The sequence below is a fragment of the Sebastes umbrosus genome, chromosome 24 (genome assembly GCF_015220745.1).
Source record: "Sebastes umbrosus isolate fSebUmb1 chromosome 24, fSebUmb1.pri, whole genome shotgun sequence".
Classification (NCBI taxonomy): domain Eukaryota; kingdom Metazoa; phylum Chordata; class Actinopteri; order Perciformes; family Sebastidae; genus Sebastes; species Sebastes umbrosus.
The window spans coordinates 7,605,958-7,631,596 of NC_051292.1; the positions used below are offsets into that span (position 1 = coordinate 7,605,958).

General features: G+C 39.5%; 1 protein-coding gene across 3 annotated transcripts; it reads left to right on the forward strand.

Moving 5' to 3' along the window:
• Positions 1-1,446: 1,446 nt before the first annotated feature.
• Positions 1,447-13,895, forward strand: cobll1a (cordon-bleu WH2 repeat protein-like 1a). 3 transcript variants are annotated; one of them, XM_037762551.1, is made up of 10 exons: positions 1,447-1,570; positions 4,326-4,487; positions 5,267-5,471; positions 5,558-5,831; positions 5,984-6,028; positions 6,114-6,196; positions 6,285-6,461; positions 6,715-6,814; positions 10,254-11,525; positions 13,163-13,895. In XM_037762551.1, the coding sequence occupies exons 2-10, from the start codon at positions 4,396-4,398 to the stop codon at positions 13,168-13,170; spliced, it is 2,256 nt and encodes a 751-aa protein (XP_037618479.1). In that variant the 5' UTR covers positions 1,447-1,570; positions 4,326-4,395; the 3' UTR covers positions 13,171-13,895. The 3 variants fall into 3 exon arrangements, with proteins under 3 accessions (XP_037618479.1, XP_037618481.1, XP_037618482.1); XM_037762553.1 differs by lacking the exon at positions 1,447-1,570 and adding an exon at positions 2,480-3,105 and having other exon boundaries at positions 4,327-4,487; XM_037762554.1 differs by lacking the exon at positions 1,447-1,570 and adding an exon at positions 2,483-3,104 and having other exon boundaries at positions 5,987-6,028.
• The last annotated feature ends 11,744 nt before the right edge of the window (positions 13,896-25,639 follow it).

Below are 25,639 nucleotides of genomic sequence, written 5' to 3' on the forward strand. Positions count from 1 at the left end.
AAAGCTTGCCGGTGTCACGCCATCACACAAAGCTGCTGGTCCAGGGTGGAGAGACCGTGGTGGGTGTATTTCACAACACGCTGAGTGCTGACACACAGCGACAGACTGGACGGTGTGACTAACTAACAGCCTCTCTGCTCATCCGTTAGTCATCAGAAGGAGTTCATCAACCTCGACTGTCACACGGCGATCTGTTTACTGCCAGCCGGCCACGGTACAATCCCACTGAGTCTCCTTCACAATGAGATTACAAGATTACAGTAGGTGTGAACATGTGTTCACTGTGTGCTTAATTTCATTAAAACTCCCACTTAGCTGCTTGCTACTGCTCACTACTGTATGCAGATGAATCAAGATACTACTACAGGCTGCCCTGCGGCTAACATTTTTAATTTTTTCCAGTTTAATCTCTTCTTATTAACAGCCCAATCTTCTATTTTAATTTATTTAATCATTCAAATGTTCAAACGAACAATGTGCAGCATTAGCTTAGAATGAGCTGTATATATTTACACAAAGCCGGCAGTCATGTTTCTACAGTAACCCAGTATGGACAAACAAAACACTGGCTCTAGATAGCCACTGTAGCGCTTCTACACGCTTAGCACATGGGAGAAGTTTCAGTTGGTTGCAATCTGCAACCACACCTCTTGATGCCTCCAAATCCTTCACACTGCGCCTTTAAATATGATAATTTAAGTAAAAAGTGCAAAGTGGGCGACTTAAGTATTTTTACATCTTTCCTTTGAATGACAACATTTTGGTAGCAGCTCTGTGAGGCTATGAATGCTAATGTTAGCATACTTGGTTGCAATCTGCAACCGCACCGCTAGATGCCGACAAATCCTACACACTGCACCTTTAACGCAACAGTTCCCAGCGCTTATGACCCCCTAAAAAAAAAAAGAAGCAAAGATTAGAGTCAAATTTTCTATATAATCACCTTGCGACCCATTAAATTTATATCGTGAGCACTTGTGGGGGTCCCAACCCCCATGTTGGGAACCACTGGTTTAATGCACTCCAGGAGCTATTTTTGGTCCCAACCCATCCCACGACGTGAATCAACTACTTTTACTCAATTAGTGATTTACTACGTTTCCCAGAAGGCCTTAACAGCCGAGAGGACATGAACATTCAACTGAGTCTGCCTGCTACAGTATACAGGATGATGGACTACAGTGTAGCTGATCAGCAGTGATTCAGCCAGATACTATAGATAGGATCAGTAGCTAATGTGGACTAGAGGCCTTTGTATAAATTGAGTGGTATACTCTTTAAACATTGATGTGGTTAGAGAGAGCTTTCAGATGGAGGACTGGTTCACCAGGTTACCTGATGCAGATACCCCCACCCCCCTCTCTTACCACCACCATCACCACCACCACCTCCCACAAAGCCTTCAGTACACAAACACAGACAAAGTGATGTCATATGACATGGGCAGGGCCGTCTGCTAAACAGGGATTACAGAGGAAAGAACCTCTCTGTTCCTCAACCTCCCTCCTCCTGACACTTCATAACACAGAAGAGAGAGCTGAGAGAGAATGGGAACAATCTGTGGACACAGGTGAGTGTAAAAGGCTGTGGATGCATTTATATAATATGAATATTAAGTGTTTGTGAATGTGGGAGCATGGAGAGACGCAGCCTTTTAAAAGCACTAATCCCTCTTACTGGAGAAACAGTGTAAGCTTATTTGGAACTCAGCATTACTGCTTGAACAACATGGCTGAAGGCAGACTGCATGGATCTCGTCCTGTCTGTGGATAAAGTTGACTTTTTACCGTGTGATTGTAGTATTAATCTAATAGATGTTAAATATACAGCAGGCTTTCAACCACTGAACCAATGATCCAAATGCTAATATACTGCTCTTTTGGAAGAAATGATTTATTTAGGGTATTATTTAGTACATTTTAAAATGCATTCATTATTTTCTTTACATTTATTTTTTATTTATTTTTAAATGTATTTATTTATGCATTTCAACACTTATTTATTTCCCCAAACTTATTTATTTTATTCTTTTTTATACAATTCTTTTTTAACGTAATGCTAATGTACAGCTCTTTTGGAAGAAATTATATATTTAGCTTATTATTTAGCAAATTGTAAAATGTATTTATTTTTAAAAAATTTTATTTATTCAATCCGGATGTTTGCATGTTCTCTCCGTGTTAGCGTGGGTTTACTCCGGGTACTCCTGTTTCTCCCCACAGTCCAAAGACATGCAGGTTAGGTTAAATGTTGACTCTAAATTGCCCGTAGGTGTGAATGTGAGTGTGAATGGTGGTTACAGATAATGAATGAATGAATGAATGAAGAACAAACGTAGGACGATAAGTGGTTACGTCTCCAGTCTGATCTCGAACGCACAGCTAATAGGTACCCTATGTGGTTTGTTTACATGACGTAACAGAAGTGCATATAACGGATTCAATGTAGGAAGGTGATTTTTATAACAAACAGTCCAAAATGGCGGCAGCGGCTGTTGTCAAAATAACACTAGAGTTTCATCTCTTTGCCTTTATACTTTTGATGTCACCACAGACTGCATTCACAATACTGCAAATATTTAAATATTGCAGTACTTTCATCAGTGGACCATAAGCTCAATCACTATTGTGTTACCTCCTTCAGCGATAGATAGTGACTAAACAGACATTTATTTATATGAAAATAGTCGCTTTAAGTTTTGTTGTGTTGTCCTCAGTGACCTCCTCACGTGAGCGCGCGGATCAGTGGCACGCGCGTGTTGAGGGACAGATACACACAGCTGTTTTGCTGGCACGCTCCGGTGAGCTGCGACAGGAGGGCGTCGGCTTTAATCACACTGCGTAAAGAGCTCCTGTAGTGATAGAGAACTACAGGGGGTCAAAGGTGAACACACAGAGAGAGAGAGAGAGAGAGAGAGAGAGAGGAGGTTAAATTCCTGGAGGGAGTCATCGAGGAGTCGGACAGTCGGTGGAAGTCGTTCCAGAATTTTCGGTGGAACTCAGCAAAGTTGCAAACGTTCCATTTGAGGTTCTAATTCAGCTTTTTGCGACACTTTGGTTACTTTTTTCGTGAGGAAATAGTTCCTTGAGGAAGAGGCTTTTCAGGTAAACGATGACATTTGAATGCATCAGATAGCTTACAATGTTAAAGATAGATTTAAGGCTTTATTTGGGCCAATAATAATACTAGTTTTACTATTATAGCTGTGATTATATGGCCAAAATCAAAAAATAAGTGACTAGATATATAAATAAATGTCATTAAATGTGACATAAATTGTTATTTCTGTTTATTTTGCTTCTTTATTTATTCATCTTTGTATGAATTTTGCATGTATTTTTATTTATTCATTTATTTTTATAATTATTTTTAAATGTATGTATGTATGTATTTATTTATCTATCTTTGTACTAATTCCCTTATTTATTTACTCTTCTGTTAAATGTTCTATTTATTTTTCTATTTATATTTTTGTTTTGCATTTATTTATTTATCCATTTATTTCTGCACGATTTTCCCTTATTTTTCCCCCCAAACTTATTTATTTCTGTATTCTTTTCTCTATACATTTCTTTACACAGTTCTTTATGCATTTCTGTCCTATTATGCAAATGAGTAATATTAAAAGTAATTTGTAATGCAAAGAAACAGTGAATTCTCAATAATGTGAGTATTTGCTGGTTTTCTTCCTCTTCTATGATGGTAACTGAATATATTTGTTTTTTTTTGGTTGGACAAAAGAAGCATAATATGCCAACTTGGTCTTCTATTTTCTGATATTTCATAGACCAAATGATTAATCGAGAAAACTAAGAAGATTGTTAGATAATGAGAAGTAATCAATAGTTGCAGTCGTACTCTGTAAGGGTGTAACCGTACATAATATTCACGGTTCGTTGTACCTCGGTTTTGGGGTCACGGTTCGGTCGCTACAATAGGGAAAACAAAGCAAATGCAGAAAATAACTTTTTTTAACAGTTGCTTATAGGCTATAATTCTTACTTTAACAGCTAAGGCACTCAAATACTGGCATATTGTCAGTAAAAAAACAAATAATTAACAAAAATAAAACAGAAATGTAACCGTGAATAATATATTTTTAGGTTTATAATGGGAGTTAGAGTCAGGCCTTCAAATCTCATTCTTGAAATGTTTTAGAGCAGCTGTGAGACATTTCACACCGGCACCAACAGTCATGTATGGACTGTATGGTGTTCCTGCTACGATGGCGTGAACAGCCTCAACACTCTGAGACATCGTTTGGGTGTGTGAGGTCATGTGATGTATGTTTTTCCACTTTCACTAATAACTGAAACATCTTTCAGGCGGCTTACCTGACGTTGGGAACAATATCAGATCTGGAGAGGATTTTGAGTTCCGTTGAGCTCCATTGAGATGGATGAGCAGGTGAATCCACTGGAGAGAGACCACTCTCTGTCTGTGGTTCTGCCAGGGGGGCTGGAGAAGAACGCCACGGTGCATGGAAGGTAGGCCATATTACAAGATTTTTTCTTTTTATGTACAGCTCTTGTACAATTTTCATAGATACATTTACATGACCATAGGCAGTATGGCCTCTTAAAGGAAGGGTCCCATTGACTGTATATAAGAAGTGGACGTAGTCACCGTGATGTCACCCATTGGTTTGTGGACTGCCGTTTTGAAGCCTTGAATTCAGCATTTTGGCCGTCGCCATCTTGGTTTTTTGCAACCAGAATTAAAATGAGAGAGTGGAGCTAAGTAGACCTGCCCTTTAATTCTTACATTGGATGTTAATGCCACATTTTTGATGCCCTGGACCTGTCTTGACCCCATGATAGTTTAGAGGGCATTATGGGAAATGTAGTGTTCTTGGAGCTTGACTCATACTAGGGGCTAAAATCAGGACATTTCGGCCTCATCTGCATCAATTTCTTTTTTCATTTGATAGGGCCATTCACATTTTCGCGTTGGCCTCTGTAGTTCTACATCAACAGTAGGAGTTTAAGTTGGTTGCAATTTGCAACCACACCGCTAGCTGTCGCCAGATCCTTCACACTACACCTTTAAAGAAAGTCCCACATCTTTATTTGTATATATTTAGAGATACATATTTAAATTGTTTTGCTGCCAATGTTTGGTCTCTTCCCTCTTTGCAAAGTTCTAGTTTTGTGATAAATGTGCATTGGCGTACTATAATTTGAGAATTGTGAATTTCATAACAATGCAAGATCATAAGATGTAGTTTATTCATGGTGATTTTCTTTGAATTTCCTCATCTTAATAGCAAACCAGTGATGGATTTACTGGTGACTCTTTGTGCAAGTTACCATCTGAATCCGTCCGACTACACCGTCGAGGTTCTGTCTCCCAACAAGAACAACATCAGCTTCAAACCCAACTCTCTTATCGGCTCACTGGAAGCGGACACGATTGTGCTGAAGCCCAAAGGGACGGAGGAAATAAAGATCAGGAGGCCGTACATGCCCGAGGTAAAAAAAACTAATGGGAAATGAATATTTATCTTTGTGTATTTTACTTTCATTCTATAGTTGTATAAGAAAATGTGTCTTTGCAGGCATCTGTGCGTCTGTTGATCAACTACAATAAGTCCCATAAGACCGTGGTGCGGGTGAATCCCAGAGTGCCCCTTGAGATGCTGCTGCCGGTGGTGTGTGACAAGTGTGAGTTTCAAGTAGAGACAACCGTCCTACTGAGAGACTCTCAGTCCACAGAGCCGCTGGACCTGACCAAGACCTTGAATGAACACGGCCTGAGGGAAGTGTTCGCCAATGACAGCGCTGCTAAAGAGCCCACTGACCACCACCACCGAGCCAAGACACCTGAAGCAGGTATGTTAGTGGTTCAAAACCTTTTCTCTCATTGAGTAAACTGACGACTCTTGACTAGAGCTCTTAGAAAGGTGCCGAATAACGGTACAATATAACGGCTCTATATCTGTTCATACTGTACAATCTGAGCTGATGGTGTTTTCTGTCTGAAGCAGCTGTCACGCCAACACAGGTCATCACACCACCTCCACTACAAGGTAACACATTCATGCACAGTCTCCGTATTATCCAGCCTCTCTGCTACATACTAATCAAGATATTGTTATTATTGTTATTCTATAGAGCTGCCAAAGATGGACAAGAAACAGAAGGACAACGCGGGATTCCTCAGCTTGTTCAGGAGAAGGAAGAAAACAGCTGGAATGGTACAGTGTGTTGTCCGCCTGCAGGAGCTGATATGTGGATCTATATTCTCTAATAATAATAATAATAATGATAATTTGCTCTTCGTAGGACGGAGCAGGGAGCGCGCCAGCTTCTCTGGGTCTCAGAGTGAATGCCCCGGTAGTCTCCTCCTCTAACACTCTGCCAGCAGAAACGCCCAAGAAGAGACGAGCCCCTCAGCCACCCATGGGTGCCTCAACGAGCCTCCCCAACAACCTCAGCAGCTGTCATGCAGGAGGCTCACAGGTGGGCTGGTGGTGGGGAGGGAAGGCTTCTTCTTCTTCTTCCTCTTCCTCCTCCTCCTTCTTCTTCTCTTCCTCTTCCTCCCCCCCCTTCTTCTTCTTCTTCTTCTTCCTTTTTACGACTTCCATCAATCACATTTCAGTAAACTCTGGTGGAACATTAGAGCAGGGTCCCTCTCAATGTCTCTCAAACAATGAGGAAACACTGAAGTCAACGGGATGTCATTGAATGTCATTGTCTGTGTGTCTGTGTGTAGATATCTGCAGAATCCACCTTAAGGAGAACCAAGAGGAGGGCCCCACCTCCTCCCTGTGCTAACAACCACCTGGAGCTGCAGGCAGACACACAGCTTAAAGGTAACACCTTCATTTATGACATATGACCTTTGACCTTTAATGACTGAGATCTAAAAAAAGGGCTACCAGATCCTGTGCTGGACCCATTTGAATTCTAATGATTAAGATCTCAGCCTGTCAACTCAATTAAATGGGTGATGATTGTGGCTATTTAAAGGTATAGATACGGAAGCCCTGAGAGGCCAGTGAGAAAAAAAAAAAACTGGTGATCTCTTTATAAGTGTGATCTAAATCGTTTTCACTCCTGTGTTTATGACTTAAGAACAGGTGAAAAAAAAGATTTTGCCAGGATAATCTTTCTAAGTTTCTTAAAAACAATATCTCTAAACAAAGTGGGAAAAAGTTTTGCAAGGTGAAAAAAAAAAATTTCGCCAGTATCATATATTTCTAAGTTTGTTTTTTTTTATCTGTGAAAATATGTAAAAAAAAAAAAAGTTTTTGCAGGTCAATTACTTTTTTTGCCTGGATCATTTTTCTATTTATTTATTTTTTATCTGTGAAAATATGTAAAAAAAAAAAAAAATTGCCAGGTGAAAAACAATTTGTTGTTGTAATACTCATTTTTGCCACAAGAGGCTTAAGTGCACCACTACCCCATGTTATAAATAGGCCTAAAAGCATTCATGTTTTCTTCCAGATGAGTTTTAATTTACATAATTTGCTAACACGCAATATATATATACCTTGAGTTTAGAGTGGAACTTAAAAAAATTATCCTGGATTTTCACTTGTTCTTAAATCATAAACACAGGAGAGAAAACAATTTACATCAGATCACCTGAATTTTTTTTTCTAACTTGCCTCTCAGGGCTTCCATATATAAAATACGGTATATAAATATAAATTAGGATCAGGACCATTATATAATAGTCAATGCTAGCTTTCTGTTTATTTTTCCACGCAGTGGTGATTGTGGAGGCAGCATCATTGAAATGGCAGCAGATATGAAATATGCTGGTCGAATAATCCCAATTGACCTTTTACAGTATTTCAGTGGAAATCAAATGGGTTTAGAGTGGGGTGAATTCTTGTATCTGCCAAATCCTCACGGCTTCAGCCAGCGCCACACGAGGTCAAGTTAAATCAAGATTAAAATGTCAAAGCGAATACCATCAAATGGGAAGATTTAGCAGTTAAATCCAGCGCTGCTTGTTTATCAGTCAGAACAATTAACCCTGTTCAGGGCAATTAAAGTGACCCGGAGAGCCTTGTTCATAGAACATAACTGGCTTCAGTCTGTTCCGAGATAAATCCCTCTATTGTCCAAGCTTTCATTCCCTTGTATTAGTCTGCCTGATATGCTTTCCCCACCTGGGTTCAGCTTCTCTCCTTTCTACTGATCTGACCTCACCGACTTGAATGGACAATGACCATTCTGTTATTAGACGTAGGTTATTAGGGATCTGTAATTATGTGAGAAACACTCCCATTGTGCACTCTGGTTTAGAAAAAATCAAAGGCAAAGTGAAAGAAAAGAAAAACTTTTCGTGTTCTAATTATCTGACTAAATTGCCCTCAGCAGTTTCAGTGTCTTGGTTCACTCCCTTGTTTGCTTTTGGCCGTGATAGTGCAACACACTGCTGAGTTGGTATCAATCCTAGGCTGGAAAAATAACTCCCAGCCAAGAGTTGATGAACACATTCTTGATCCTGTCCTCCTACACTTACATAATCATGGACTGTGAGAGTTCAAAATAGCATTTTCACGTTTCACGGAGTTTCATACTAACCAAACTGCAGGCTCGTGTCTAGAAGGTAACCCACAAATTGGGAAACTCTCGCAAGATGGTTGAGGTTAGGCATTGACCTCCAATGGTTGAGGTTAGGCATTGACCTCCAATGGTTAAGCTTAGGTATTGACCTCCAATGGTTAAGGTTAGGCATTGACCTTGAATGGTTGAGGTTAGGCATTGACCTCCAATGGTTGAGGTTGGGCATTGACCTCCATTGGTTCAGGTTAGGCATTGATCTTGAATGGTTAAGGTTAGGCATTGACCTTGAATGGTTGAGGTTAGGCATTGACCTCCAATGGTCAAGCTTAGGTATTGATCTCCGAAGGTTAAGGTTAGGCATTGACCTCCAATGGTTGAGGCTAGGCATTGACCTTGAATGGTTGAGGTTAGACATTGACCTTGGATGGTTGAGGTTAGGCATTGACCTCCAATGGTTAAGGTTAGACATTGACCTCCAATGGTTGAGGTTAGGCGTTGACCTCCAATAGTTGAGGTTAGACATTGACCCCCAATGGTTGAGGTTATGATAGGTCATTGGGGCAGCGAGTTTCGCAAGAGTTTTTTGCAATTTGCGGGTTACCTCCTCGAAACGACCAAACTCTTTTTTTTTCAGTATGGGACTTAACTGTAAACATTTTGGAGTTGTTTGTAGGAAAGCTTTTAGACTGAAGATTGCTGCCCTAAAGCTGAGCTTTTTCTCCTCCCTGCTTCCAGACTCTGTGTTACCTGAAGGGGGTGATTGAGGGCTGCTGCTGTCTCCTTTTCCTCTCCTCCTTCCACCGTCCCTCTTCCTCCTCTCCGTCCTCCTCCTGCATTGGCCTCTTCTTCCTCCTTCCCGTCTTAGTGGCTTTTATGGATGTCTGTCACTGTTGCCTGCTGCACTTAAATGCTATTTATTTGTCCTGTTTTTTTGTTTTTTTTGTCTGCTTATGTCATTTTTTTGTTGAAATTCTGTAACTTTCTTGTTTTGTCTTAAGTTTTTTGTGTTTTCCTTTCAATAGATTACATTTTGTAAACAAATTGCCGTGCCTTTACTTACAAAACAGAAGCCAGATACATTAGTATTTGTAGATCTATAAGCAAATATAATTTTTCATCACCCCTTTGTGAAATGATACATTTTTCTTTTTTTCCCAAATCATGTTTTTAATGTTACATGCTCATTTCTTTCTCTACTATATCGTTCTTCTTATTGTATTTTCATGTTTGTAATATATTTATGTTTCATTACAATTCTTTGATCTTGGTTCTTCTGATGATTCATTTACAGATTTTTTAGAAAAACGTAACATTTATACAATTTTTATATGCAGAGTTGATTCATTAATATTTAGTACTTCTCTTATAACAATAAATTGGAACAATTGTTTTAAACTTTAATACTTGATTTTATTTTTAAAAATGTGTTTAGGTTTCTGAAGTTTGAATGAAATTAAGTTTAAAAAAAAAGGAATTTGCACCGAGCACGTATGCCACTCAAAAATGTGATTTGTTCGAGAATTGAGTCACTGGTTCTTTAGAGCCCAGTATTCCCTGTGTTTCTTATGTGTTTGGGATACTTAAATGATAAATATTGTTGTTAAATGAGCTGAACTTCCATTGGAAATATAGCAATTTCTTTAAAGGGACATTTTTTAAAGTTTACTCTGTGGTATCAAAGTTTTAAGACCCTTAATTTGAATAATTCAGCCTTTCCTCTTTCTCCAGGGACTGTAGACTCCCTGATCACTGTGGAGGAAAGCGACGAGTCAGACTCTGTATACCTATCACTACCCTCATCTTCATCAACACGTCCATCCACATCCTCCTTACGTCGATTTGCTCATCTCCATGAAGTGGCTGAACCATATCTGCCCTCGTTTCGAGGGAAAGACATATCCGACGCCCGCTGTGCTCTTGCTAAAGTCCTGACGTCCTCTATTTCCAAAGGAACTCTGGTTAAGCGTTTGCGGAACTCTGCCACCTTCCCAAAATTATACAACGGCTCCTTCACTATGCCGACGACTCCGAGGTGTTCAAATAACGGGCCTTTCTGTGCAAAACCTGAATCCTTTCGAACATCCAACCTCGTCACTGAGCATGAGTGGGAGGATCCCATACAGAGGAAGGGGATGACCACGTTTAAAGTGGTTCCCTCGAAGACACAGAAGTCCCACGATCCCGAACTCACCCTGGACCAGATAGCAGTACATGATAACCCTGTGAGCGAAGCTTCTCCTGAGCTCGGGAGAAAGACCGAGGAGGATCCGTGTTCTCTTGACAGATCAGAGACAGAAACACCTTTGCAGAGTCCAGAACCCTCTTCTCAGGAGATTCAGACTTCTCCGCCACCGGTGCTTGATTTAGACAACCAGGGTAGTCTAGGCTCACCTCTTTCTGAGGTCGGGGACATCGCTGAAAAGCAGAAGGAAGAGGATGAACCTGAACCTGAAGTCCCATCTGAGGTGACAGTGCCGTCAGATTGCAGTGATGGAGAACCTACCATTGATGGTCAGATCAACTCAGAGGAGTGTCAAAGCCCCACTGGACAGTCCGAAAGTACAGATGTGGACCATTGTGGTTCATTAACTGATGAGGAGGAAGTGGTACCAGAAGAGGAAGAAGAGGACAACTATTTCCCTCCCCCTCCTCCACCTGTCTTCTTTAATGAAAACATAGAGGTCATGGAGGAGAAAAGAGAAGACTCTACAACTTCCTCTCCGCCTTCGTCTCAGCCACCAAGTTCCACCTCCAATGGGCAAACTAATGCATTCAGCGAGGACCATCAACATGAGCCCACCTCAGCCATGCATGATCAGCCTGCAGCTGCACCAAGACCTCCGGTCAAGATGAGTGCCGCCCCATCCAGATTTGCACAGGCGGTGGCGATGGCTGTGCAGAGGTCCCGTCTCCATATTGGTGGGAAAGGTTTAGGCCCTCAGGCCCCCAGCGGTCCACACAGTGCACTTCCCTCACCACCCCGGTCCACATACCAATACGGTGAGTACCACTGAGCACTTATTTTTAATCATATAGCCCTAGAGTAGGGCTGCACGATTTATTTTTCATTTTCATTCATTTATTTATTTGATAGGGACAGAGCATTTTAATGAACATCAGTATGAAATACAAGATGTGAACATGCTGGAGTTAGCAAAAATACTAATTTACACCTGTAGCCCCTAGGCAGAGAACTACCTTTGCAAATGTGCACCATATTTTTCCCGCAAGCCAATCAGAGCAGACTCCTTTTTCAGGAGGAGTTCTAAAAGAGACAGGCGCTAAAACGGAGCGTTTCAGACAGAGGGTGAATACAGGTATATTCAGACACACAGTATGAGAAGAATAATGTGTTTTTTGAACATTAAAGCATGTAAACATGTTCTAGTAAAAAAACCAAAATACAAGTAGGAACCTAAAAATGACAATGATAAGTCCCCTTTAAAATGTACAAAAAACAAAAACAGGTACTTTATTGTCATCTGGTGAAAAAAAAAGTTTTTTCCAATATGATGCAGCCCTACTCTAGATTTTAGTGCTGTAGCTTTGATTGTGATACAAACACACAGTAGTCCACTAACACTGAAACAAAGCCTCCCAAGAGAATGAGATCATCTGAAAAAAAAGTTGTTTATGGAGAGAGTGTAAAAGCCCTGAAAACCTATAAGTGATAGGTCCTACATGAACTGCCAAAGTTAGAACAGTGTTGGTTATGACAATGACCATACCGCCCAGGAATAACTTTTAGTTGCATGTTTTCCATTCTTAGTGAAACTTCACAGTACACACAACATTATTGAATGTTACTCAGAATGGTAAAAGAGGGAATAGACATGTATATTTTAGGCTTTTTATTGACATGGAAACAAACTGACATGGAGACACTGAATGCATCATGACAGGTATATTTCTGGACATTTTGATGTCTGACTGTCCATGACTGTGTGTCTCGGGGCCCTTTTCCATTCCTGCCTATAGAGGAAAGATATGATGTAAATAAGGGCTGTCAAAGTTAGCGCTATAATAATTAACGCAAATTTGTTTTAACGCCACAACGCATTAAACGCAACTTGTGATTTTTAGGTTGTAGTGGGCTCAGTTTTGAAGCTAGAGTGAAGATAGTGGTATCTTATAAAACTAAAAAACCTAAGGAATCCATTGGTCATATCAGCTTGTTGTGAAAAGAATAAATAACGCTCCAAACTTACACATACATTTTTCAAAGCGGTCCATTGACCACTGACCTCAAGATATGTGGATGATAATCACATGCAGTTTTGGGTGAAGTTATAGTTAAGTCAGCACACTGACACACTGACAGCTGTTGTTGCCTGTTGGCCTTGAGTTTGCATTGTAATGACTTGAGCATATTTTTTTTATGCTAAATGCAGTACCTGTGAGGGTTTCTGGACAATATTTGTCATTGTTTTGTGTTGTTAATTGATTTCCAATAATAAATATATACATACATTTGCATAAAGCAGCATATTTGCCCACTACATGTTAATAAGAGTATTAAATACTTGACAAATCTCCTTTTTAAGGTACATTTTGAACGGATAAAAAATGTGCGATTAATAGTGATTAAATATTTAATCGATTGACAGCCCTAATGTAAATATGTCTCTGTTTTGCAGGTGCCTGACTGGCTTCCTTGTCCTTGTTTAGGAATCCGAGCGAGGACACCAGACCTCCATTAACTTAAACAAAATGTCAGCGGAATAATTTCCAGTTGACGATCTATGATTTCTTTTTTTATCTCTTTTCTGCCCTTGTCTCATTTTAAGTTGGACTTTATGTTCACAGGTTGAACATTTTCTGTTTTTTTCTTCACTTCCTTTTTGAAATTTCATTGAAGATGTGCCAAGGCGGACACGAGGCTGACGCGAGAGCTTTTTGTTTGTGTAAAACAAAGAAAATTATATATAATAGGATGAGTTTTCTCCCTCAGGGTGTACATTTTTATGCTGTATAACATGAAGAATGCAGTAAAACATTAACTCTGTTGCAGTTTGCTTTTTATCCACCAGGTGGCAGAAGAGTATTGTTTCTAAAAAACAAATTGGATCCATTTGTGAGGTCTTTTTCATCATTTTTTTCTTCTGGTTGATGCATCATAAGTGACACATTTGTATCATTTACAAAGAAATATTGTTTTCAAGAGCATGGATTAAATTATATAAAACAATATTTATTTAACCTGTATCCATTCAAGGATTTTCCCAGAATAAAAATATTTAATGGGAACATGAGAATTTCCTGTATTCCAAGCATAAAAAAAAAAAAAGCGATCCTTGTTGGAAGCATCAGTTTCATGCCAAGCATCTCAACACCTTCCTGAATAAACTCAGTCCACTTTGCTCACATGCACACACTGTTATGTCTTTAACGGACCCATACCTCAGGGCAACACTGCACCGCTATACTTGGGTGCCAAAAGAATCCGCACTACTATACGTATTGATCCAGCCCTGGCCTTGGAGGGAACAGCAAGGAGCTGTGCGAGGTAGAGACCTAGCCAGAACCGCCCGTGGCTAAAGCTCCACGTTTGCCAGGCCTGGACTGAGTGGGCTTGCTTCAAGACTTTTCTTTCTCTCTCTAACATTCCACCTGAGGAGAGAGAGAGGAGGACGGGTTGCTGGTGGATGATGGGAGGTGACCGTTGACCCTGTCGTGTTTCCGCGGCGCTCCCCCCAGAGGGGGCGCCCGGCCCTCAAGGGCACAGCCGTGTCACACTGCCGTTGTCATGGAGAAATGCCATTACCGCCCCTAAGGGAGAGAGCCATGTCTAACGTTTTTTTTTTTAAAGTGTGGAAAAAGAAACACATGCTGGAGTGGAGCTCTTTTCTGCCAATAGCAATGATATCCAATGTAAGTGACAACTCTGGCATTATCCTTCTTTAGCAGTGAAAGGTTGAATTTCAACCCGAGCCGCAGCGTTCATGATTATGCAGACAAAAGAGAGCCGGGTTTCTAATGCGGTGTAACATGAAATGCTACTCTTGTCATGTACATTTATATCCAGCGCCTGACATATAAGATGCTATCAGAACAAAACAGACGACTACACAAAGAGGTTTTGGTTATTGTCTCGGGAGAGACGCGAACAAACAGGGTATTCAAAATCCTGGAGGACAACTTCAGTCCCATGAGCTCAAACTAACTGATGAGGAGGCCGTGGTGTGAATGTGAGATCACTCAGTGGATGTTAAAAACACCTGAACAAACAGGAATTGTTTGCCATATTTTTTTACTTTTGAGTGGAGATGTTAGAAGATATAATACAGTCACGTTATGATCATATTCATTCATTCATTCATTCATTCATTATCTGTAACCGCTTATCCTATTCAGGGTCACGGGGGGGGGGCTAGAGCTGATCCCAGCTGACATTGGGCGACTCTAACAGGGCTGACAACATAGAGACAGACCACCATTCACGCTCACATTCACACCTACGGGCAATTTAGAGCCAACAATTAACCTAACCTGCATGTATTTGGACTTTTGGGGGAAACCGGAGCACCCGGAGTAAACCCACGCTAACACGGGAGAACATGCAAACTCCACACAGAAGGGCCCCAATTTTTATACGGCGTCAAATCATAACAGAAGTTATCTCAAGACACTTTTCATATAGAGCAGGTCTAGACCGTACTCTATAATCTAAAAGACCCAACAAGAGATCCCCATGAGCATGCATTCTTATGCGAAAATGGCCAGAAAAAAACGCCCTTAAAGGGTAGAAACCTTGGACAGAACCAAAGAGGGTGGGAAAGAGGACGCGTTCATATCTTTGGGGTACAACAAGTGCAGTTAAATCTGATCTGCACTTGCCGAAATTGAGCAGTTCCGCAACGCCCGTACCCCATACACCAAAAACCTGTGTCCGCCCTTGTTCCATCCTCTTTCAATAGGCCTTGGGCCTGAACCAGGCTTTGGGTGGGTGCCCATACTGCCTCGAATGCATCTGCCCATCAATTTTACCAACATTTTATAATCACAGTACCCATCCCCATCACTGCCCCCCCATACTACAGTATAACCTCGAAATAAATGAAAAATACAAAGATATTACAGAGAAATAGAAATAACATAATAAATAAAATGGACTAATATAAATGAGAATACATGAAAACAGTAACATTGTTATTTATATTTTCAAAAAAGTACAATTAGACAGCTCTGTACCCATTCCTCACATTTCTTAGAAAAGATAACACTTTAAAAAAGAAAATGAATGACCCACTTCAATTGTTTGATTTCTCTTATAGATATTTCCATACAAACAATGTCAAAAAGATACGTTGTTGGGTTGATAATCCCAAGGAACGAACCATTATCAGTCGTAAAAAAATTTGGGTCAACAAGGTATTTCTATATTTATAAGCAAATGAAGTAGCTGTCTCCAACAGCAGGGCGCTCCCCAGTGCATATGTAAAAGAAAAATGATGCAAGAGTTTGAAATCTATTAGTTTTTGAGCAGGATTTTTTAGAAGTATTGTTCAGCTTGTTGCAAACAGTTTTGCCAGTCAAGGTCAATAGATCACTACTCCAGAATCTGGTGGAAAGTAAAAGTAAAGACTACAAATTCATTTCAATAGAAGAAACCAGGAGCTAGTTTCACAAAGATAGACTTTGACAATGGCTTCGGTCTAATTTCCTCTTTTGCATGAATAATTTGTGATTAATTCTGGGTAAATTAAAGAGGACCTATTATGCTTTTTTTCAATTGCATACTTGGCAGCTATAACTATAAAACATGGCAGACTGGGTAACCGCCTCAAACACTTCAGCTTTGTTCACAGCCAGCAGAAAATGTTTGTCTTCTTGATTTCAACAGTTACAAGGATATTTTTTACAAACAAACAACAAACCTTCTGGGGGGTAAAAAGCAACAACAAAAAAAATCGGTGGGGCGCCTTTCATCATTTTCTGCATTGAGGTAACAAATGAACAAATAAAGAAAGAAAGAAATACTTGAAGGCCTCCGCGACCCTGAAGAAGATAACCGTTAATGGATGGATGGATGAATTATTTCTGTCTGCTTTACAACACAGACCAGTCTAACGCCCCCCCCCCCCCCTCCCACCCTGTTATATCAAGAAGGCTCATGGAAAACTTTGACAAAGGAGGAAGTTGTGAAAGTGAAGTTTGAAGAGCTCGTCTTAGAAAAAAGATAAAAAGTTTCTTGACGAATACTACGGAATACAGAAATCCTTCTACACTCTCATTCCTTTGTCATCCCACTTATACCTTTTATACTCTTAATTCTCCACATTTTGTATAGCACACAATAAGCATAAAAATACCATTTGGCTTGCATACAGTACACACACACAGATCAATAACACAATAGCCCACACAAACAAGCGGTAATACACATTTATCATTTATTTATTCCTTCATCTCTCCATTCATCTCTATTTAGCTATCCATCAGATGCATCTGCCTTGTGGTTTGAAGATGCCCACGAGCTGGTAGAAAGTCGGAATGTGATTATAAAACAGTGAGTTAGGCCCGGGGGCGGGTTTTCACTGGATGTCTGCATGTGTGTCAGGGGCGCACATGTGCATTGTAGACTACTAATATATGTGTGTTTACATGGCACCTCCATGCTTGGGTAGAAATAATCAATAGATGAATCACCCAAAGCAGTGGAGCCCTCCCGAGGCAGTGTGGTGCAGCTTAATGCTATTCTTTCCATTCACCTTGGGAGCGGCGTATCGGGCCTCCCCCCAAAGTGAGGCTCGGTTGCCTAAAACACCACCACCGCTCGAGGGGCCTTGCTTGGAAAGTGATGCAGGGAGAGCACAGTTGACCCCCATCACCTCCTCCATGTTTGCGCTCGCTTCCCTCCTCTTTGGCGGAGCGGCAAATCACAGAGTTCCTGCCTCATTGGCATTGTCAGGCGCTTACAGTAGTGTTTATCTGCATTGTGCTGGTGGTTAACTGGTTCAACTGTTATGGAAATGATATTTACCTCTTCTTTGATCCTGTAAACTCCAAACAGGCGGGCCTTTTTTTTTTTCCCCGGGACTTAAAGAGGCGCTATAAATACAAACAACGGGAAAAAAATAGATGTCCAAAAAACTGAGCCGTGTTAAAATCAATCACATTTCAAGGCTCTCTACTGCAAACCGAACGCCTTTTAAATCACTGTTGCTTGCACGTCAAAGGACATAGTGAAACATTTTTGACTCAAAGTCAAGCCGGTTTTTGATTCATGATGCTTGGCAGCGCTATATAAAATAAGGAACAAAAAGCAGAAGCGGCGTTTGATGGGCGAGCACACAGTGTTGCCCGGTGATAGATAGTGGACGAGCCCTATCTCTGTATCATTTTTCTTCATTCATCCCTTATCGCCGAATCCTGAGAGAAGGGGGAATAACGCGGTGATGAATGGTCGACGTCTCCGATTCAATGCGGTGACAAACTGACACAATCACGGCGGTTAATTTGTCACCGGGGGCCGTCGTTTTGATCAAAACAGACGCCCCTGCCCTCTGATTCTATACAATGAAACAAATGTTAATGCAAAACAATGTTTTTTTTCCCCTTCTTGATGTGTTCATCTTTGATTCTGCTGCTGCTCAACTCCAATCACTCTAAAGATCACACCAATCTGGCAGTAATCTCTGAGAATCTGCTTGTAATGAAGCTTTGAATGACAATGCAGTGCTGATGTATAACCAAGAGGGGGCACAGTAATCCCTGCTTCAGATCAGTGACATTAAGATGGGCCTCAGAAAGACTTTGATGGGAGTATTAAGACATAAGCTCCGGGACAGTTGTTGCAGATAAGACTTTATTTTTGGGTCTAGAATTAAATAATCCAAACAGCTGTAATTAACTTGTTATGAATAATTTTGTATATTTAGTTAAGAAGCTTTATTTTAAGGATGTGACTATGTAGGACTGCAATGTATAAGCTCCAACTAAACTCAAATTTATTGTGGTAACACGTTACAAAACAGCCTGCGATTTACAGTGTAATTCACAGTATGAATCAGGTACCAATGAAATACTTACTGGTTCCTACTGGTGCTTCAATGCACAAAGAAAAGGGGTACAAATCTTAGAATAACGGGGAATTGTCACTCAGAATTGTACTTAAAGGGGACTTAACACTTATGACTTATGAATCAGGTACCAATAAAATACTTAACGTTTCCTACTGGTATTTATACAGTATGTAGGTACAGTGGTATGGGTTACGTTCCCAAAATTACGACAGGGCCAGTCACTAATGCTGTGGTACAACAATGAAGTTTTGGGGTGGGAAGCTCAAAGAAAAGGGGTACAAATCTTGGAGTAACGGGGAATTGTCAGTCAGAATTGTACTTAAAGGGGACATAACACTTATGACTTATGAATCAGTGAAACACTTACAGGTTCCTACTGGTACTTAAATGTAGGTACATTAGAATGGGTTACATTCCCAAAATTACGACAGGGCCACTCACAAATGCTTGAGTACAGCAATGAAGTTTTGGGGTGGGAAACTTAAAGAAAAGGGGTACAAATTTTGGAATAACGGGAAATTGTCAGTCAGAATTGTACTAGATTTTTTTTTTTGCGAGCCCCCAACCTTAAAGTTCAAACTGCAACAATGGTTATATGAAGTGTTGACCACTTTCCCCAAACTTCCGTTTTGTTTCCCAGCACCCTGTAGGTACAACTATTGACACAAATACTTAGAGTATAATTAATTTAGTATCAGTGGAACCAGTAAGTATTTTAGCGGTACCTGATTCATACAACAAAATGACACTGTCTGTAAAAGGTAGCACTTAATAATACAGCCCATGACTGTCTTATTTGCCTCTTGATGGAGCCGCAGCAGCATTCCTAAAAATACTAGATTTTTTTTTTATCCTCCTCTTTCTTTTTTTGTCTGTCATCATTAATAATTCATCTCTTTTCTTGGATGCTAAAACAACAACAAACAGAACAACAGCTCAGATAATGTATTCAGTCAAAAGCTCATTGTCTAGGGGAGGAGGAGAGGGGACAGCGAAAATGTGCACTGGAGTGAGACAAGAGAGCACCCCGACAGGGAGAGGCTCAATGTCACTCCGCAGCATGGCGGGAAGGAAGAAAAACAAACGCCAGAGGGGGAAAAAAAAAAGAGAGGAAGATACAGTTTGTAAGTCATAAAAGCCCAATTAGAGGCATTAGGTTCCTCAAATGGAGGATTACAATGAATAATTTGTGACTGCAATTTTTTTCTGACTGATTGTGCCATTAATGTGGGTGACAAAAAATGATATATTTTTGAGCAGGGCTTGTAGAAAAGCTTTCAATGCAGAAAAAAACAAAACAATAATTCAAGGTTACATGAATACGGTGCCAAATCTGCACCCTGGCCGTCCATTGACTCGCCCCGCCTTACTTTAAATCTCTTCACTCCCCCCGTCACCCCTTCATTTGGAGTAGCTCGACCTTGAATGTCTCCGGTGTGAACCAGTGCCCCAGCTTTCACATTACGCCAGAATGGATCCTGACTCATTCAATTTAAGCCCATCAAGAAAGCACAATACAAGGCAAATTAGCTGCCATTATTTAGACACTTTCATGGCCCCAATTTGAGGTTATATGACAATTAGTTACATTTGTCTCCGCTGTCTTCATGGTTGTCCCGTTCTCTGTAACATACATGAGCCTCTTCAACAGGATTTTGATATTTATATATCTTTAATTCTTACAGAGGAATTAGCTAATTTAGCACTTATTATGGCGCATGTAATCCACAGTGTTCCATTTTTCAGGCCTTTTTATTAAAAAATAACACACTGAGCAATTGAGTCATTATCTTCATGACAGCTCTGAAAAATATCTCTTTTCTTTTTAACTGCTGCAACATTTATTCGGGTAGGATTTCTGAGGATTCGATTCAAACATGGACTGCGCCTAACTTTAAGACACGCTGACAAGCTGAACAGCCAAAGATGTCGTCTTTTTTATTCCGCACATTCTTCTTCCTTTTTCCAAACCTGGTGCCTACATTACCCACAATGCAACTTGACCACCAAACAGTTTGACCGGAGATTTGGTTTGTGTTATGCTGGTAGTGGCTAGCCTTGTACTTAGGAAAAGATTGACTTGGTTAGGTTTAGGCAATAAAAATACGAAGTTAGGTTTAGTCAACAAAACAAAACTACTTGTCAACTAAGGTTGACTTGGTTAGGTTTAGGTAACAAAACTACTAGTTAAGTTCATATAAAGACTTACTTGGTCAGGTTTAGGTAACACAACTACTTAGTTAAATTTAGGAAACGATCGACTTGGTTAGGTTTATGCAACAAAACTACTTGGTTAGGTTTAGGCAACAAAACTACTTAGTTAGGTTTAGGAAAAGATCGGCTTGGTCAGGTTTAGGCAACAAACTACTTAATTAGGTTAAGTAAAAGATCGACTTGGTTAGGTTTAGGAAACAAAACTACTTAGTGACGTTTACGAAAAGATCCACTTGGTTAATTTTAGGCAACAACACTACTTAGGTTTAGGAAAAGATCATGGTTTGGGTTAAAATAATTTCGGTCGTTGCGTAACTTAAGTACAGAAGTTACTTGACAAAAGACTCAACATTGATGTCACGTTTCACACGGGATCTCCTGGGTAAAAGTCTGATGTTTTTTGACACAACCATCCACCCCAACTTCCTCCCTACATGGCTTTTGTTGCACTTTATACTTCCTGGTTCACAATTACGTGTATTAGATATTAATTGATTTTGTGGGATATATTCAAATTACAGTGTATCACTTTCGTAGGTATAGCTACAAACGTTCATTTTTAAAGCCTCTATATAATGAGTCTGTGTGTGGACAATTTTCTGATATCATGGGGCTGTTTACACACACCTGCTACCTGGGGTTTGCTCTCAGGTTCATATTTAGCTACAGATGGAAGTACAACGAAAAGCCAGATGTGTTGTGGGAATGAACTACAGTATGTGGTTTATTTCTTTATAAACACAGTAATATATTGTTTCCTTTATTAAAACGAGAGAGACAGAAAAAGTCAAGGAGACACAGGAGAGAAAGATCTGGCAGGAATCCATTCTAGGCTAGCGGGAGCACAGAAGCGCTTTACTTCCACAGGGAAAAGATAAAAGACTATCTTTGAATGCAGTTAATGACTTTTCTCACCTGAAGTCTGTGTTGATAACTATTTCCTGAGTTTACGTCTCACCAGGCCTGAGCAGTGACTGCCCAGACCCAACCTGAGTCTAGCTTTCCATCCCTCCTCCTCCGCACAAACTGAACCTTCCCTCTCAGAAGCATATCGTTTACAACATTCTTTCTTATCTTATGCATTGTTATGCTGCGGATGCGCACGCTTTACATCCATCTCCGCTATGAGTTTAAGGTGGAAGGTTCAGAGCCGTAGGAATGATGCACTGCTTCTTTCAAATCTCAGTTTGTTGAAGAAAAACCGTCAGGGCAGCGCTATTAACAGGTGTTCGCGCCACCTTCCAGCTTCGGCTCTCTATTAAGCCTAAAGGTAGCTTTAACCTCAGTGCCATCAAACTTAGGGTAAACAAACATGATCCCTACGCACAGCAGGAATCTTCTATTCAGAATCTGTTATTGTGCGCAGGGAATTGTGATTGTACAGACAAGATATATGGACTTTAATGCCATTTTATCTGCGGATGTTTTAGAGTTCTAGAGCTTTTTCTGTACAATATGAAATGACAGCCGATTAGAGTGCTGGCAGGCTATTTAATAGGCATTATCAGTCGCTATAAGCCCCTCAATATGGGCCTACTACACCCATTAGTAGGTTTTATCATCTATTCACATGGTAGATCACTGAAAGAAGGTATAAAAGAACACGACAGCGACCTCTAGTGATCGTAGTAATTATGACAGGAGCAGAAGCAGAAGTCAGGCGCTGTAGTACAGACAGTGTGAAACTCCATAAGGGGTGGAGGTTGAGGACTATGAATGGGACAAAAATACAGGATTTTCACCCACGAGACTAGAGTTTGCATCCTGTGGGATACCAAAAAATAAGTGTTTTTTTCCTAAACCTAAAGAAGTTATGGTTTTGTTGCCTAAACATAAAGAAGTTGTAGTTTAGATTTGTTACCTCAACCTAAAAAAAGTTATAGTTTTGTTGCCCTTAACCTATAAAAAGTTATAGTTTTGTTACCTAAACCTATAAAAAGTTGTAGTTTTTGTTGCCTAAACCTAAAGACGTTTTTTTTGGTTGTGTTAGCAACTGATAGTAGCAACTGATACTATTCAATAACCTGATAACAGCCAAATCGGGTGGAAATGAAGGGGAAATATCTAAAAGCCTTGTAATGATACAGATATTTTATGTAAAAAAAAAAGCAGTGAACAGAAAGTCTTTTGGCCTAAGTTAAATCTGTATTCATTTACTGACTCCTGCCTAAACTGCATTGCCTCCATCTACCTCATCTATGTACTAAAATATAAAAATACAAAATAAAATCACATTACATATACAGTATATATATATATATATAGAAAATGAAGTGCTTACTATTACCTGCTGGTAGCCGTCAAGAAATTACAGGTTTTCAGCCACTGAAGGAAAATCTTTATCATGCTCTCTTCATTTGTCAGTGTCAGTGAAAAGAGATGTTTTCCCAGCCAATTGAGTGATATATGTTAGAACCATTGATTTGAGCATCTATAAAAATAGCATCTAAATGTGTGTGTGTGTGTGTGTGTGTGTGTGTGTATAAGAAGCAGTCTCACTTTGTCCTCACAATCTATTTTCAAGGCAATAACCAAAGTTCCGCATTGAAGAAAGTGCTTTGAACTTACTTTTAATTGTATGTTTTTCGGATATTGTAAAAGGAAAAAAAGGGGCAGCATACCTGGCTCTAGCCGTCTCAAATGTAATATGAATTCATGGTATGATACCTGGAGTTTATTAATTCAGGGCCACAGAGACAGCTGAATAATGAAATTTAATGAAAATTTTAGATGGACTAAAAGTCAGAGTGCTTCCGTCATTAATTTTAAAAGCACACATACCATCAGGCTTCGCACAGTAATGATAAATTCCTCCATTGGGCTTAATGCTACACAGTATAGTAACTGACTTTAGCTTTTTCTGCATCCAGTAAAATTCAAGGTCTTAGTATATTGAAAACGAGTTTACGTTAAAGTAACAATAGGGACTGAGGGAAAATTATTTGTGGTTGGAAATGATGGCTAATTCTAATGGTCTGCTTTTAAAAAAAATAATCTAGCTTTATTAAAACATTTGAATGGATCTTTTGTTTGACTTAAAAAAAAATATCTCAAAATAAAATATGGGTTCTCGTTTAATCATCAAACTTGTAGTGAATAAAGAATTCAAAATGGTTTACCGTTTCATATATATCATTAATAATAATGCGTAGGGCTGCATAATGAGAACTTTTACTTTTGATGCTTTCAGTACTTGCGGTTTGATAATAGTTTTGTACTTTTAGTTAGATTTAAATGAATTTATAGTGGCAATGGCATATCTTTTACCAGCCAATTAGACTGTTGTCAGGCTATAAAATAAGTGTTATCAGTCGCTAAAATCCCCACAGATATAAATGGTAAATGGACTTGCATTTCTATAGCGCTTTTCTAGTCTTCTGACCACTGATAGCACTTTAGTGGGTCAATAGGGGCCTACTACACCCACTAGTAGATTTTATCATCTATTCACATGGTAGATCACCAAAAGAAAGTATAAAAGAACCCAACAGCGACCTCTAGTGACCGTAGTAATTATGACAGGAGCAGAAATGGAAGTCGGGCGCTGTAGTTTTGTTGCCTAAACCAAAATAAGTTGTAGATTTGTTGCTTAAACCTAAAGAAGTTGTAGTTTTGTTGCCTACATCTAAAGAAAAAGAAATTATCTTTTATCTATTATCTATTCCTTTTTGTTAAAAGAAATTATCTTTTAAATTGACAAACATGTGGGATTCATGGCGCAATTCAAACAGGATAAAAAAATTAAGTATCTTGCCGTTGACTACCATTCAGATTTTTTCCGAAATAAGGTCCCATGGGGTCCACCGGAAGGGGCAGTACTTCACCTTTCTATACCCGCACATTAGAAATTATGGCAAACATAGAATAGTGCGTATATAACTTTCCCTCTTTTTTGATGGCCTAATAATTTGTGCACAGTCCCTTATCTAAATTTACAAATCTGTTTTCTTGCAGGCCATTATGTTAATTGTTCCAATAAAAGATCATATTTTTGGATCTACTGGCACAGTACCAGGAAGAAAACAGTACAAGCAGAGTCTGATTGTACTATTTTAGGTCACCAACACTGCATCTCAGCTTCACAGCTAACTCACTGAATTGAAAATGAATTACGTAACTCCGAATGAGCGGATAAAGGTGAAGACAAAAGGCAGCGCAAGTCAGACGCTTCTCAATAAATCATAACATACAGGCACAAACAACCATCTGAATTGTTCATTACTGCTGCTGCTACTGAGCTGCAGCACAGTTTCTCACACAGTGTGGGTATTTTAGGTTTTGGCAGCATGAAGCAACAACTTTTCAAAGTGATTTCTTCAAAGGGAACATTTTAAAATCTTCCCGTGACCCTTCTTTTTTTTCTATTCCAACAAAATTTCTAAAATACTCTGGTTTAGAGGTAACCACAATAGATAACTTAGCACTAATGCAATGCTTTATTTCATTGTAAAAGCACTAAAAGTTAATTTCAGGTCAGAACAATAAATGTGAACAAATCAATTAAGTTTTAGACATGAGTAGCACGATATTCTCTAAGGAATAGCCTTCAGCATTTTATCTTAAATTAATCTATTTAAATGAAATCCACATTCTCTACATAGAAGACTTCTTCACAATTAATTAGGTTATTAACTTCTTTTCAGATATGTAAAATTAAGTTCAGTAAACATGAACCAAAAACTATATTTTAAGTGTCCTTCAGTTCTTTTTTTTCTATTGGGGCTTATTTTTTGCTATATGATAAATAAAAAGGTGTCCTTGTTACAGCACATCTCAAAGCACCATCCTCTGCCTGCCTTTATTTGCTGTCTCCTTGAGTCCCTCTTTGTCTCTGTATTGCTTATAACGTATTGAGCTGGTACAATAGGTTCACTA

What these genes read in the sequence shown, in the direction of transcription:
- cobll1a (XM_037762551.1), top strand. Translation starts at nt 4,396, where the DNA reads ATGGATGAGCAGGTGAATCCACTGGAGAGAGACCACTCTCTGTCTGTG. An exon ending in AGCCAAGACACCTGAAGCAG is followed by an intron (nt 5,832 to 5,983) that starts GTATGTTAGTGG and finishes TTCTGTCTGAAG; the next exon opens with CAGCTGTCACGCCAACACAG. An exon ending in GTCATGCAGGAGGCTCACAG is followed by an intron (nt 6,462 to 6,714) that starts GTGGGCTGGTGG and finishes GTCTGTGTGTAG; the next exon opens with ATATCTGCAGAATCCACCTT.